The sequence below is a fragment of the Cygnus olor genome, chromosome 3 (genome assembly GCF_009769625.2).
Source record: "Cygnus olor isolate bCygOlo1 chromosome 3, bCygOlo1.pri.v2, whole genome shotgun sequence".
In the NCBI taxonomy this organism is placed as follows: domain Eukaryota; kingdom Metazoa; phylum Chordata; class Aves; order Anseriformes; family Anatidae; genus Cygnus; species Cygnus olor.
The window spans coordinates 92425574-92441389 of NC_049171.1; the positions used below are offsets into that span (position 1 = coordinate 92425574).

Here is a 15816-nt window from a genome sequence, read left to right on the forward strand (position 1 = left end):
TTTCTAAGTGTCCACTATTCCAAGTGAAGCTTTCAGTGGCAGCAGTTTTGAGGAACAAACTTGGAAAAAGATAAAACAGAGTTGGAAAATCTGAAGCCTCTTGTGGAAAGTCTAAGCACATGAAAATTGCACATGGACACACAGCAAGCTCTTGACAAGACACAAGAGACTCTTTAACTACAAGATCACCCTCCTTTCCACAGAAAAAAATAATCGTTTTTTGTACTACTCAAACTCTTCCTCGTGTCACCAACCAACTCCTCTTATAAATATACAGCATGTTAACTGGAGACCCACAGCTACTGCCCCTACACCAGAACTCTTTATTATCCAATCCTTGTCTGGCATCCCACTACTATATCCTTTATATCTCTAGGTCTATTTGGAGAGGCTACATATCTGCACTGATTTTACTCTGATCTACGTAGATTCTTATATTCTTATGCCACAGCACACCTCCACAACACACCCCGGTTTGGCAACTCAGGTCTTGTACACCAAACCAACTGCGGGGATGCCCAGTAGCCCACGCAGGTTGTAACTGTTCAATACACATTTCCCAGTAAGTTTTATGTATAACACTCCCTAATAATAATGAAAAACTTGTAACACAAACTCCTGGCCTTCCTGACACAAATCCACAAAGGTATGAAAGACGAGCTGCCTGGACAGGCTCTCCAGAGAAGCGATTTGGACCACTGCAGCATACAGCAAAGGACTCTGCCCCACGTGAGGAGCTACAACACGTACACCAGGAACCACACGCTCTTCTTGTCTCGCACAATCCTGGGCACCTCAGCACAGCTCACTTTGGGAGTCTCATGGCAAACTGCTGTGAGGTGGCCATGGGGACTAACCCATGGTGAACGCTGTGGTAGAAGCACTCAAGCTGGGGAGCCTGAGGTTCCTAGGCAGCCTCAGCCTTGTTTACTTCCCACATTCAGAGTTTCTGTTTTGTCCCCTTGGTAACTGCACTAGGAGTTTCCTTATCTCATGCTTTGCAATTGAGCCAGACGTGAGCAGTCACTTCAGTGGGTGCAGAAGAGAAGATACCCCACAGATACAAGTTCAGGAGGTGGCTCCCCACTGCCCTCTCCCAGTTCAGGGGAGCACAGCCCACTCCAGAAGGACCCATCTAGGAGAAACACACATTGGGACCTTGCACCTTTGAAAATCCATACCAGACCAGAGCAGGGGAAGTGGATTTACAGATTCACACAGTGGTTTGGGTTGGAAGGGACCTTAAAGCCCACCCAGTTCCACCCCCCCAGCCATGGGCAGGGACACCTCCCACCAGACCAGGCTGCCCAAAGCCCCATCCAGCCTGGCCTTGAACACCTCCAGGGATGGGGCACGCACAGCCTCTCTCATTCTCCACCTGTTCCAGTGCCTCATTTTTTGTAGTTTAAAGCCATTCCCCCTTGTCCTATCACTATACCTCCTGACACAGAGTCTCTCCCCAGCTTTCCTGCAGGCCCCCTTTAGGCACTGGCAGGCCACTGTAAGGTCTCCCTGGAGCCTTCTCTTCTCCAGGCTGAACACCCCCATCTCCCTCAGCCTGTCTCCACAGGACAGGTGCCCAGCCCCTTTATCATCCTGCTGCCACTCCTTTAGACTCATTTTAATACTTCCATGTCCTTGTGCTGGGGGCCCCAGAGCTGCATGCAGGGCTCCAGGTGGGCTCTCATGAGAGCAGAGGGAGAGAATCCCCTCCCTCACCCTGCTGGCCACGCTGCTTCTGATGTAGCCCAGGACACGGTTGGCTTTTTGGGCCGCGAGCACACACTGCCAGCTCACGTTGAGCTCCTCACCAACCAACACGCCCAGGTCCTCCTCAGGGCTGCTCTCAATCCATTCTCCGCCCAGCCTGTATTTGTGCTTGGGATCGCTCTAATCCAGGTGTAGGACCTTAGCCTTGCTGAATTTCATGAGGTTCACTTTTTTTTTCATAAAAAACTTTCAAACTGACAGTGTTTGGGAGACAATAATTATCTTGCTGCTTCTCACTAGCCCCCTTTCTTTATTGTCTCCTTTCTACTGACATCCATCTTGTATCAGAGAAACAGCATCCCACAGATTCTGTCTTCCAGTCCATTTCTGAAGTCTCTCACTTTTTAACATGGGGTTTCCCCCCAAATTTCAAAGCTTTTATTTCCTCACCTTGTTGCTTTGTAATGAAGGGGAAAATAAGTTAACTCTCTATACAAAAAGAGAAAGCATCCAGCAGCAAAATTACATCAACTTAAAGTATTCTTCTCAGATCCATCTCAGTTTTATCTACCTCTGAATATCCAGCCATTCCCCTTAACAGAAAATAAATTAAAAAAAAAAAGTGTTGCATTTCAGAGGTACCATCCCATGAAGCATAAATTAGGGATAAGGACCCTGAAAGAAGCCCAGTACAAACCACTGACATTCATGCACATCCAGCATCTAATCAAGCTGCAAGAGCCATCCTAGCACAGCCTCCGTGGGGGCGGTTATCGTGGGAGATGTCACACAGAGAGAACAGGCTGATAAAAGCCATTTACATGCATGCTACAGCCTACTGCAAGGAGCTACTATCTCTAAGCTCTGATGTGGGGGAGGAAAACAAGCAGCCTCTGCCAGCACCGAGTACTGACAACAAACATGCCATCCATGCAGGCAGAAAAACAGAGGTGGGGCCGATCGGAGACAGGGCAATAATATTCCTTGCCACAGTAAACACAGAGCAATACATAACGTATTAAAAAGAGATACTATGCTACATTGCACACATTTTTCCGCTTGTAAAGGGCAAGAAGGAAAACTGACCCACATGATGTGAAATTAGTCATAGTGCTTTCTGCTCATACTGTATGTGCTGACCTGATGTCACCAGCGTGCTAGATCCTCTATGGAACCTGAACAAGGCTATTCGTCCCTACCACAGAAACAAAAGAAGAAAAATCAGAGCAAGCAGACTGCAAATCCAGCAGACAAAACGAAGAACAGAAGAATAAGAGTTCCCTACTCCTGCAGCCACCAGTTCAGTTCCCACAGTGCAAAGCCCCAACAACTGCAGATTTGCTCGAGTTGCAGCTGCGTGTGGACAGCACAATTTACAAGCCCTCCAGCCCTGAGAGCATAAATCCCACCAACTCTGCTCCGCTCCCCAGTTACCAGCACAGAAAGACCTTTGCAGCGTAACATACATTTTTAATTCAACTCAGTTCCCAAAAAGCTTCAGAAAAATCACAGAGCGCATGGTACTGCTACATGGGATTTAGCAAGAAAGCGTGGCTCTTACTGAGACAGAATTAACTTCTAAGTAAAGTATAAAGTTATATGCTTTCTTGGTAGCTGGTTAAGGTAAACAGACTTAGGTATTTTGTAAAAACAGTTATGTTAAGACAGTAACAACTTATAACTTACCTATGCCAAGATTTTTCTCATACGAATCAAGTGCCCCAATTTAAATACACACACACACATATATGGAAGATACAGCTTTCAAATGGGGTATGCCTCAGGCTGAATATTTAAAGAGAGACTTGTTTCCAAATCATCTTTTATAAAAGAAAAAACTCTTCCCACCCACTTCAGAGGCAGTAGCTCTCCATGCATAGAAACACAATTTTTCCTTCCTGAATAAAGAAAAGGCTCCCATCCACTTCTTCTAGTTCCCCTAAGAATTCATCTCTGGCTCTTGATCTCTCTCATCTTTGCTTCTTCTTTTCCCTTCTAAAGCTAATTTGCATTTATGCCAGAAAAACACACACCATAAGGCTTGTAAAAGGTGTCACGGACTGAACAAATTTCTTCCTAGAGTTGAAGTGCACTGCTTTTCATGGAAATCTGAAAGGGGACATTTTGTGAAGGCTTATTTCCACTTTCATCTCACCCAGTCCTTGCCAAGGGAAGAAAGCATATTGTGTGGCTGCAGTGCTCTGAAACGTTATTACCAAAACTGGAAAAATACATGTGCAAGTGGACATGAGAGCTTAGATTCTCAGAGACCACAGGAAAATTCAAGTTGGAAGGGGTCTTGAGAGGTCTGTAGTCCAACTTCTTGCTCAAAGCAGGGTCAGCTCAGGCTCATCAGGGTTTTATCCAGTCTGGTTTTTGGAAGCCTCAGTGCACAGATAGAGACTGCACAACTGCTAGTGAGAAGAGAAGGCTAAAGCAGCTTGCTTCTTTTCTTCCAATTCATGAACTAGTTCCCCAAATAGCAGCATTGCTCCAGCTCAGTAGGAAGGACATACCAATCCACTCATGGGTTCTTATTTTCCTTTTAACACAGACTTCCATGCATTTGGATGAGTTAACACAGCTGGGAAACAGAGTGTTTACTGGTGGAAGAATTCAGGGTCAGCAACAGCACACTACTTTAAACCCTCTTTGCCAAGCGTTAGCCTGTGGCTGCTAAAGCCCTGCAGCCCAGCTGCAGGGGCAATTTAATGTCAGAATTAAAGAAACACCACAGTGCACAGAGCACGAAGCCTACCTGTTGTTACACCTGTGTCAAACACAGCTACAGGAACTCAAAGCAAAAAAGAGCTTTGGGTGGAAGTTACAGCCCTGCCAACAGCACCAGTCCCAGCCTCCAAGGCAAGGACCTGCGTTCATATGCCCTGCAGACAGGCTACCCAGGCCAGAAGGCAGCGTGCCGCCAAGCTGAGGACATGCGAAGATTTTCAACAGGACCACAAATAATTTGTCTTGAGGTAAGGTGGTGGACAAGCACACCACAGGAGCCGGCTGCGTGCAGGTACTCAGCCCGCTGCAGGCTGCTGGCTTGACATCGCAGCAGTCTGGATTGGCTTGACATAGGGCAAGACCCAGTGCTGCGTATTATTTCTACCACAGTTCACAGCAGCTTAAATAATTCACATCATGGGTCTTGACACTCCTCCCCTCAGCAATTAAGTTACAAGTGTTCAATGGCATTTACTTGAAATGCAAACAGAGGAAGCGGGGCAAGAAAGGCCTGGAAACCCTAGGTTTCAAACACACCATTTATATTGTGCCTAGTGCAAGAGGAAAGGGAAGAGAGAACTTTTGGTCTGCAAGAAAGCAGTGCAAACTTCTTGCGTCATTACTTCCAATTACTGCTACACAGCCCTTCACTCACTGCAGTCCATCATAATCCTGGGGTATCCTTTGTCTAAAAATCTCAAAGCTCTAGCTGACAGTTAAAACGAGGAAAAACTTCTTGACTGGGTTGCCTGTGAAGCCAGAAGGTGGCAAGCACATCTGAGATGCCACCTCAGTCACCTGCCCCTGATCAGTTCCACGTAGGCTGTGCACACCCCGCTGCATTAATCCAAGGTTGCTAACTTTGCTGATATATCAAAAGGTGCTGCCCGGCTACTGGTTGTTCTTCACAGCAGATCTTTGAACCTGGACTTCAACCTACAACAAGGCAGTCTCCAGCCTTTTTGATCACACACTGCTAACAGCAAGAATTTTATTGAGCATGCATCCCCAACATACATATTTTTAAATTATCTACACGCTGCTGTACATAGTACATTATATAACACACAAAAATACAAACCAGAAGAATGAAAAAGAAAAGTTAAAAATATTGCTTGATTTCATGAACTGTACAAAACTTTGTTCTCACTATAGAGAAATGTTAATTTTTAGGAAGAACAATGTGCTTGGTTATGGTTATTTTTGAAAAAAATCTTGATTTAATGCAGATACATAGACTGGAAGGTCTGGTTCTAAGGTAAGTTTATTTTAATACTTGGTTTTAATGACTATCATTGCTAACAAAGATATGTAGATCCAAAGAAAAGGGAATCATTAGCTGCACCTACCCAAATTTTTATTTTATTTTTTAATTCACTAGTATATTTACATCTTCTCTGGTGTCAGTCAGTTGTTCTTACAAACAAAGTTATTAACAAATGGGTTCCAAACCGAATGAAACTCTTATTTACACAAATTATAAACAGGTAAGAAAACTGTATACACGTAAGAGTTGGTGTGTACTGAAAATGTCACCTACAAAAAAAAAAAAAACACACTGACTTGGAAACATTTCCAAACATCTGTTCTAAAACCAGATGCCATTACTTCTTCAGTTGTTAAAACATCACCTTTAGCTTGAAGGAACAGACAAAATGTGTTGTTTCCATTTTAAAAATACCCGCTAGGTAGCATAAAACTGACAGATGCTTATCATAACAGAAAAGATCTGCAAATTTGTAACGTTTATCTTTGCAAAACAAGTGTATAAATCATCTTTAACTTCAACAACTCTTAAGCACTTTGCCATGAGACCACCAGTGAGTTTTTGTGTGGCACAGAAAATTTTCGGGGTCACTCCCCACCGCTTCTTTAAGTATTAGAGAGATTCTACTGTTTAAAGGTCTTGTGTTTAAAGGAAATAAGCCACATTGATATACATTCCGGTATTACTCCATGCATTTCTTGCCCTCACTTCTCTGCAGCAACAGCTTGCTTACAAACAGTGGGGAATGAATTTCATGTGATGCTACTTCTGTAACCTAACACTAGAATTCTATTTTATCACCAAAGCAGCTGCTACATTAGTGATTAAACTTGCACAGCTTTTTTTTTTTTAAACAAACGTTTTTATTAAGAAAGTAATTTAGTTTTTAGTATATTTCACTACTGAACCAGAATTTACCAAATACATTAAGCTGTGCCATGTTAGAAACATCTGTACTTTCACCAAACTCTATAGCAAGCTTCCCACACCATGTAGTTTGTTCTAATACTTGTTTCTTCAGGTCTTCAGTGTCTTCTATGCGTCTCCCAACACTATTTGCTGACGAAGAAACACGTTTTAGTTTGTCACCATATTGTCTTCTGTGTATTATTTTAGCTATTTACCACTGCGGGAAGAAAAATGCTTCCCCAATGGTATGTGATTTTATCTTTTGCTATTGAGAAAGAAAGCTCAAAAGAGACTTCTAGAAATTTATCATGAAGCTCAGTGAAATGTTTGAGGTATTGAATTGAGTATTGCTGGACTTCAAACATCACTGATTAGATCCGATTACAAGGTAAAAGCAGGGATTGCCTAACGTGGCTAATGAAGAGCTCTTATTAGGAGAAGTGTCAGCTCTGCCATTTTCTTATTGCTCACTTGTGCTTGCATTATTAGTACAACATGCAGTCCACAGTTTCTTTGTGGGAGTCTTTAAACTACACGTCCACTTCACGATAGTTAGTTCAGCTAAAGCCAGGTAACGCAACACAAATGCGATTCACTACGCACATGTGAACTGCAATATGCTGAGAGAACGAACAAGTGATGGTGGCACTGTGAAACACCCACTCTTACCTAGGACACTTCGTGGACCATGTGACACAGGACCCTCTGACTCCGACATACAGACTGGCAAGGATGCCAGTGTCGATCCATATCAATCTGGATTCCTTTATTTTTTTAAAGAGATAGAAATCTATAAAAATAGAAGTTTAGTACTTTCCTCCTATACCCCAACAGATCATTTTGTGCATGACATGTCGTCCAGGACATGCACATCCCACTTCACAGACCACTGCTGTAACACACTAATTGTCCTGGTACAAGTGGCCCCCTCCATTCCACGATACATCCGATGGCAGTGAAGGAGATGTCTCTGTTGGGGTGATGCTCTGAGACACAGCAAAGAGGTGAGAACAGCATTCTCCCACAGCCTCAAAGGACTTGATGAACACCATCGGCATACTCCCATGGCATGCTATGAGAATTACGTTTTTCCCTGGTCTAAACACAGCAGGCAAAAGTGGAGTAGAAAAGCAAAGTGGATTGGGGGCAATGGAGAGAGGTGGTGCTGATGACCGAGTACTGGGACGTACTGTTTGGGCTCACTGCATCACTGACACCAGTGAGAAAGTTCCCGTGTAGCTGCAGTCGCAGTCACTGAACTAGACTAGCCCACTTTCATGTGCGCTTTGGGAGCAGGAGAGAGAAAATGGGAGGGTAACGTAACTATGCTGATTCACATCAAGCACTCAAGCCAATTCTACTTAAGGAATATTAGAACAGACGTAGCCTGCAAGGATGAAGAGGCTTGTTCCCCTATTGTTTAAAAGGCTGTCAAAGGCATCCAGAGCTTACTGCGGGGTGAAGCAGCAGATGGAAACCCTCCCAGAGCCACTGGCCACGTAGCATACCCTCACGGAGCAGAGGGATGCAGGAAGCTGGGAGCAGTGCACAGCCACAGAGAAGAGCTTGCCAGTGACCACAACACTTCATGGTGGGACATAAAGCATCAGCCCCAGCTGCTGTGACTGCTCGCTGACCCCCACAGCTAGTGTCAGTAACACCCAGTGTGTGCACACAGCACTGCCTGCTACACAGCACAGCCGCAGCTGGGGAATGGCATCAGAGCCACCTAACAGCTACCTGTGGCTTGGCCACCTCGAAGTACACTTGTACTCCTCAGGAAAGCACGCTGCAACTACTCCTGCACCTCCTGACGCTGCTGGCTCCCCAGCTCTAGGGAACTAAGTCACAGCACAGCAGGGAGGTGGGGTTTTATGCACACACGTGCAGCCAGCACAAGCTCATCACATGCTTGTGTGGGAAGAAGGGAGTGGAAGAATAACGTGATAAAACCTTAGAAACCACAGACAGCAAGTCACATTAATGAAACCCAGGAGGGTATTTATCTTTTTCCACTTTCCGAAGTGGAGTCATCTGGTTGCCTATAGGTATCCCCCTTCTCAGAAGTCTAAACCCATACCCTGGCTGCATTTGTGCACAGCACGTTGCACAGAACTACTTCCAAAGTGCAAACAGAGAAAGACCCCAGCTAGCCTGTCTGACAGCAGAGAAGAGCTGACGGAGGATGGCGGTGAAGCCAGCTTCCCGGGCCACAGCAGGCAGCCTACAGACAGCGAGAAGGCCAGGGCTGGGCCAGGCAAGCTGCTCACAGCAGAGCTGGGAAGCAGGGGCACCAGGACACACAACTCCCCTAACTAACGCTCTAACAGCCTAAGAGCAGCTCAACTCCCAAACTTCTGCTCCACTCTCAACACCCAAATAAGACTTAGCAGTACTCAGCCCTTTTATCAAGGCAGCAGCATCTAGGAGCTGGAGCTTTTGCCCATCAGACAGCTACTCTGGTGGCAGCACAAGTAAACAGCATGCTTCCTGTCTGGCTGGCGTGATTGCAAACAGCAGTGCTTTGAAGATATACAAGGTGTAGAACAAAGTCTCTCTCCCTCTGATGTGAATTAGCATTTAAAAGCTGCAGTTTTTGTCAAACAAAAGTGAAAACAAGTTCTGCCAACAAAGCCTCTTACTCGCAGGGAGGCGGTTTTCAATGCCAGATTGTACCATACGTTCTTGTGGCTGGGAGGCAATTTTCCCAGTGGTCAGGCAAGAAAACTCGCTACATTATTTAAGCTCTGTGTAGAAGAGCCCATCTCCCCACAGATCCTAATGCCCAGAGATGAGTACCACCCATTTTTAGTCATCGGATGATTCCAGCATAGAGGAATGTGTCCCGCCTGCCCCCCCCCTCCCCATTTTTTTCCCCTTTTAAAAGGGACGAGAAAGCAAACAAATTATTTTTCCTTCACGGCAATTCTACTTTGTCACAGCAGCTGAAAATACTGACCAAAGCAACCTCGGCAGCAACTGCTTGCTCTTCTATTGGCAGCTAAGGAATAGGAACAGACTACTGCATGCCACTATTTCATCTCAAAAGCACCATGCAGGTTAACAGAGCTGCGTACTGCCACCTGTCATCCTCACAACCCCCATTATGACCTAAGCATAGTATGCCTGTACTAAAAAAGCAAAAGAAAACTTTGAGTTAGTTTTTCTCCAACTTTAACCCCAATCTGTGCTTCTCTCTTCTTAACTTTGTGCCCAGTATAATTTTGGCTCTTAAACAAGCTTTCCCAAAGACTATGAGGAAGGACCAGAAGTGGTATCTTCAGGAGAGTCCTGACTGAGCACTACCAGGAATTCAAACGCATCAGCCAACACTGTCGTTTGCAAGGTTGCCATCAATGGTTTCTACGTCAATACAGCACTAATGGGGGAGAGGTAGTGAGGGGATTCGAGCTCTCAGGATTCTCCCTGCCCCTTACAACCTACCACCCATTTCTGCTATATGGTGCATCCCAGCAAGCTGTTTCCAAGTCAGCCAGAAGTAGCAACACAGGCAGGATGTACACTCATGTGGGGCAGTGCTGGAAGGAGAGAGGAAGAGCTGCGTTCCCTCTTTTTGCCACTGCCAGAACTAGAAGCCTTCCTTACAGTCATGAGGCTACTGAACAATAATACAAAAATGGATTATCTTTATCTTGACATGTGCAATTACAGCATGATTTTTACTTTCCTCTATTAGTGCCCAGAAAGACCATAAAGAATTATTTATTTGAACATGGAAAAATGTCATCAGCCTTCCAATAATCCCCTTCCTACATCTGTCTCACTTGACAAGACAAGGCATTTCCTTACATAGTAAAAAGAGAGCATGTGGGGATCTACAGCAAAGCTTTTCTTAGAGGACTTCAAGAACACTTAAGATCAGTCTATGAAAAGATCCCCAGGAACAAGAATATGCATAACCATAAGGTTTTGGTGTTTGTTTTTTTCCTTCCCCATCCAGCAGTCAGGATATTCTAAACATTAGTCTAGGAAAGGAAAAATGCACCTTGCAAAACTGTATGCCCTCTAAAACAAAGAGCAAGCTCAAAAAGCATACACATGGCCTGAAACATGCTTTTAAATCATGACCTGGATTAAACATGCTTCTAACAAAGAAATTAAAAGTGTAAATTCACTTTGAAAAGAGGGTTATGAAATAGATGATGACCCTGCAAAGCTACATAGCATTTCTAAACTCAGCTTATCTGCACTTGAATTTTTTCAAACCACGGGTACTCAATTCTTCCACTCAGCCTGTGTTCCTGTAGGCTCAGTAGTTTTAGTATTGTCATCTCATTCAACAAAAACTAGGGTGGACAAAAATTTCATGTCAGAGAAGCTACCTGGAAATCTGGTTTTCAGAAGGCCTACTTAAAGTAAGGCTGCTTAAGTTAAAGCCTGTAACACAATACTTCATTATTTGAACAAAATATATCTTTGCACTGCGTGATTGGTAGCATTAAGTAAAAAATAAGAGGAAAAGTTAGTGGCTCAGGATCTGAAATCAGAGTCCAGTGAAGTGCTGAAATCAGTCTCTAAAATAAAGGCTCTTCCATGGAGTAAAGCAGGAAGTAAACAAAATCCTTTTTCCTTCAGTTCACTCCATTAGTTTAGTTAAGTGACTAGCTTTTGAAGCTGAAGAATCAACAAGGCTTGGATTACATAAAAACAAAATGGGAAAGCTTATTTTCCACCTTTAAACTATGAATAAAAAAACAAAACGCACACAAGAAACCTAATGCTTGTGTTGAACGTTAGAAGTATTGAGTTCAAACATTGCCTATACCAAGTAAAATTCATTTAACTGAAAATATTTTTTTAACAGAGCAAAAAAGTTGATTTATCAGAACTTTGCTCCGCAAAAAATCCATTTTAACTATATTTATGCTAATTAGCAAAAAATGCAGCTGAATACAAATCTCACCTAGGAAATTAGTCGTCCTGTAGAAAACAGTATTAAAAAATGATGAATGACACATAAGCAAATGTCAAAATTAAAGACTTCAATGAAGTGTATGAACAAATAAGCAAAGTATCTTCTGATTAGCTAGAAAAAAAACAATTGAATTGCCAGGCTTATGTCTACTGAATGCAAACCCACGTGTTTTTAATAGTTCTGCAAACCAACAAAAATACCTTAAGAAATAAATTACAATGCACAAGCACTAAGGAAGTTTAATGAAGATGATTTTTAAAGATTTGAAGCAGAAATTGACCAATTTAAAGTCATAACTAGAACCAAGTTTTTAAATCAGCTAAGAGATCCATCTTTCTGTTCATTATTTCCTAAAAGATTAGTTTTTCCTGTTTATTACTGTGCAATACCACCATTTTCCATCCACAACACTATTATAACCTGTAAGACATCACTTCCAGTATTACAAATCCAAGATAGATAGGGATAAAGCAGAACAATATCCTTCTGAGCAATACTGACCTCATCATAGAGGTTTTAAAAGATACATCCCTAAGAGAAACAGAAAAACACAAGACCAGCAGTTTGTCCTCAAAGTGAATAGACAGAAAACCCAAAAAACCCATAGTGAGCTGAACCAAACCCAGAACCCTAGATGTACACACTTGGTTGCTCAGCACTATGAAGCTCTGGAAAAACCCTCATGTGTTGGATTCACAGTTCTGCTTTCAGCAGTATCACGGCTCTTAGAATGGTGCTTGGCTTGAAGTTCACTTCTCAATGCAGCAGAGTTAGCATTGTGATCTTACAGTTTTTCAGAAGTACCACATTACAGCTCTTAAACATCTTCAAATTACTAAAGTGGGCTAAAGAACAACATAAAGGATGATTCAAGCCACTGAGTAACTTAAAAAAAAGCTTAGTTGCCTTGTACATGTGACTCGTGGTTAGACTTGTTAAAACAAAACGCAAACTATGATCAAGGCTTCTCACAGTCACAATATCATCTAATGGCCTCTTCAACATGGTTTTTCCTGAGATCTAAAAAGGCTGAGCTTACACTGCAGCCTTTTGATAGAACAGATCTCTTTTCTAAAGCTTAGAAAAAAATCCAAACCTTCAGAAACGAGTTTACCAGGGATTCATCTCGCCCATCCTTAGACACCCACAAACATGTTACTCCACAGCCCCCTTCCAGTCAGCAGAGCAGAGGCAGCACCGTACAAGGCCATGTGCTCCAGCCCTGTCAGACAGAGGCAGTGGGACTATTAACGCCCCGCTTCCCCATGAAAGCGGCTAGAAGCCCTTTGCAGTCCTGTGTTGCTGCTGATTTGACCGGGGCTCTGCTGGATGCGGGGAGCTGCTCTCCGTGGGGCTGACGCATCTCACAGCAGCTCTGGCACCACACGCCCTGACGAGAAGCGCTGCGGCGAGCCGAAGGCGCTGCCAGTCCTAACAGAGACGGGCCCACAGGCCACGTCAGCCCTCCCTGGGCCGGCATGACTCAGGCTGGCAATGAATGGCCTTCTGCTACAGCAGGTCTCTGCCCACCCTCACACAGCACACCAAGAAGGGCTGTGCACCAAACGGCTCCATAACGGAGGAGACTCCTCAGGCCTACCTGCATACCACCTCCCGTCTTCATACTGAGGCTTTAGCAGTAAGAGAACCAAGCACAACTCCATTAAGGCTAACCCAAAAGCTTTTTTAAAAAGAAACAAAACCACCAGAAGTATATCGTTCAGGTTATCTTTTCTATATTTATACAGGCATTAAAAACTCTTCTATAACAGCTTACACTGGTTCTAACGCTACAGAAAAGGACTGAGCCAAGAGACAAGTTATCCATGGGAGATCTTCCTTCCTTGCTTTCTTCAGTTTTGCCCCTGACTCACAATGACAGAAAGCAACTTGCTTCGTACTCTACAACTCAAACTTTGCACCTGTACGAGTAGCTTAAGCTTCATATATTATTTCATTGACAGTCATACGGCATTATTTCAATCACACTCACTTTAAACAGCCAACTACCAGAGGCAGCAATATGACCAGAACGAGCACACCATTTGCATTTCTGCAGGGATCAGTGATGTCAGCTGGGGAGTGGAAACCCCCCAAACACCAAGCAAAGATAGGTACCTATAACCCTACATTATGGAAATACATTTGGTTCTCACCATCGTAACTACAAAACCTAATTTATTTACAGAGCCATTCTACAGCCTGGGAGTTTAGATGAGCTGAAGTCCTGGCTACAGATGCACTTTGCTTTGCAGAGAGTTAGGTTATGACCAACCCTACTATACCAGGAAGATTTATTCACTGGGAGCAGCCAGGGGTCTCTGCAGCGTTCAGTAAGTGCAGCAGAGGCAAAGTGGCAGTTACGTGTGCTGTTTGGTAATTCTGCTCATTTCAGATGGACAATGCCAGGTAACAAAGCCACAGTGTGTCCCAAGTGAATATGCAAGCAAGTTTTATTACTCAATACTGTTTCCTGCAATAGACAGAAAGAACTGTTTGCATCATAGAGCCAAGCATAGGTTTTAAGGAGGAATTGACCTCATGGAGGATGGGGAGAAAGAACAGAGACATGGACAGACCAGCCACCTATTAAATAACCACAGAGGTTAACCACTGCTAAGAATCAAACTGTTGTTAGCACTTCACTCGCTGTCCACAGGAGTATGACATGACGCTCTCCTCCCCACAACGTGGGGATTTAGAAACAGGATAAGCAGGAGCAGTCGGCTGAGATATTGGAAGAATCTCACCCTCACCACCATCTCTCATGTAACTTGCCAGCTGTTCGAGCTCTAGCATTTATAAAAAAAAAATCTTTAGTGTTTACTGCCTGACAGTCATATTTGGTAAAAGACTACTGAGCAAGGAAAGCAAGAAAACTTTTTCACAATTTGACTTCTACACTCCAATCACAAGGCTACAAATCCATATTACTTCTTGCCATAACATCAACTATCACACGCTATGGGCCTTTAGAGGAGCCCCCCCAGATTGAGCTCAATGTCCAACCATCAGCATCACAGAATTCAAAAGGCACTCTAAAGAAGCAAACCCAGTTTTGCTATCCCACTTTTCATTTCTACCACACACCCTGCCTGCACAGCTCCTCCAAATGTACCCCATCTCCTTCTCATTACCGTTTAGTTTGTTTCCAACAGTAAAATGGTAACACAAATGCCTTTGATTTGGCTTTTCTTTCTGCCATGACCCTTCCTGCATGATCCTGAACGCCTACGTGGCCGTTCTGCATATATGCCCAACCCAACAGTACTAGCTACACAAAATCAAGCTGGTTTCAGGTTTATACTTGAACTGATATAAAGTTCTAGCGCATTACTGAGTGAACATGGGCATTCTGACCACCTCCTTGTATTACTGAAAATCTGAGTACGAAATTAAGCACAGAAGATTGAAGTTCCTGGAATAAAGACAGAACACAGGGACAGGCTTTTCTGGATTGCTGCATAAACAATCCATGAAGAAATGTTTCTAGTGATGTTCAAGAGTGTCCTTATGGAAGGTTTCAGTTTGTATAAGCTAACAGTAATTCAACCAGAAGCAATAATACAGTACAGATCAAAAAAAAAAATCTACACATATCAAGAGGAAAAAAAAAGAAATCAAGAGTCTTTATACTAATGTATAAAGACATTTTAAGTAATTTAAATCCATGTTCTGTTACTTATCCTGCAGAGGTAGCCCGGGCAGACATATTTTTAAGTGAAGATTTAAATCTACACTGCTATTTCCTTGTCCAAACTTCTAACACTTAAAGGCTTATTTCTGTAAAAGCGAGAAGTTGAGTATACAAAACAGAGAAACGGATCCTAGCAGCGAATGCTCTCTCCAAACTCAGCTGGAGAAGCTCCACTCTGATGGACTTCTCTGACACAAGCTTTGTTAGAATACCAAGTGACTTGGTATATCCTTGATATCTTGGTTAATCTGAAAATAATCATCACTGAGGATAGAAGCTGTGGAACAGGAATAGCACAGAGGTAACTCTGCAATGGCAGGGACTCCTTACAGTTTACATGCGCAGAGGCAAAAGAACACTTATATTCCATGCTAAACTACATTAAAAAAATTAAGGTCTGATCCTCTGAGGCAAACACCTCCACCCCTGTATCTTCATACAGAGGTGAGATAGCTGCCATGGAAGAAGTCTTACAGGTGCAGCGTTATTTCACCAGTGTTCACGCATACCTTATTATATTCACGCCTCACCTAGGACCAATTCCCAGCAAGGTTAAGACTCTTGAGT

General features: G+C 43.4%; 1 protein-coding gene and 1 long non-coding RNA gene across 7 annotated transcripts in view; one reads left to right on the top strand and one right to left on the bottom strand.

The window, feature by feature from the left end:
• Window positions 1-15816, bottom strand: part of TTC7A (tetratricopeptide repeat domain 7A) — a 172138-nt gene that overhangs the window by 151264 nt on the left and 5058 nt on the right. For 2 of the 6 annotated variants that reach the window (XM_040554293.1, XM_040554292.1), the window contains one exon: window positions 7286-7380. The exons of 3 other annotated variants lie outside the window; for them this stretch is intronic. In XM_040554293.1, the coding sequence (XP_040410227.1) occupies window positions 7286-7334 (49 nt within the window). In that variant the 5' untranslated portion in view covers window positions 7335-7380. Of the gene's footprint in view, window positions 1-7285; window positions 7407-15816 lie in introns of all 6 variants that reach the window. One more of the 6 variants, XM_040554294.1, reaches the window with a different exon arrangement.
• On the top strand, window positions 1677-15212 carry LOC121068772. Its single transcript, XR_005819085.1, has 3 exons — window positions 1677-5958; window positions 7774-7778; window positions 15201-15212. It is a non-coding gene; the product is annotated as an uncharacterized LOC121068772 (long non-coding RNA).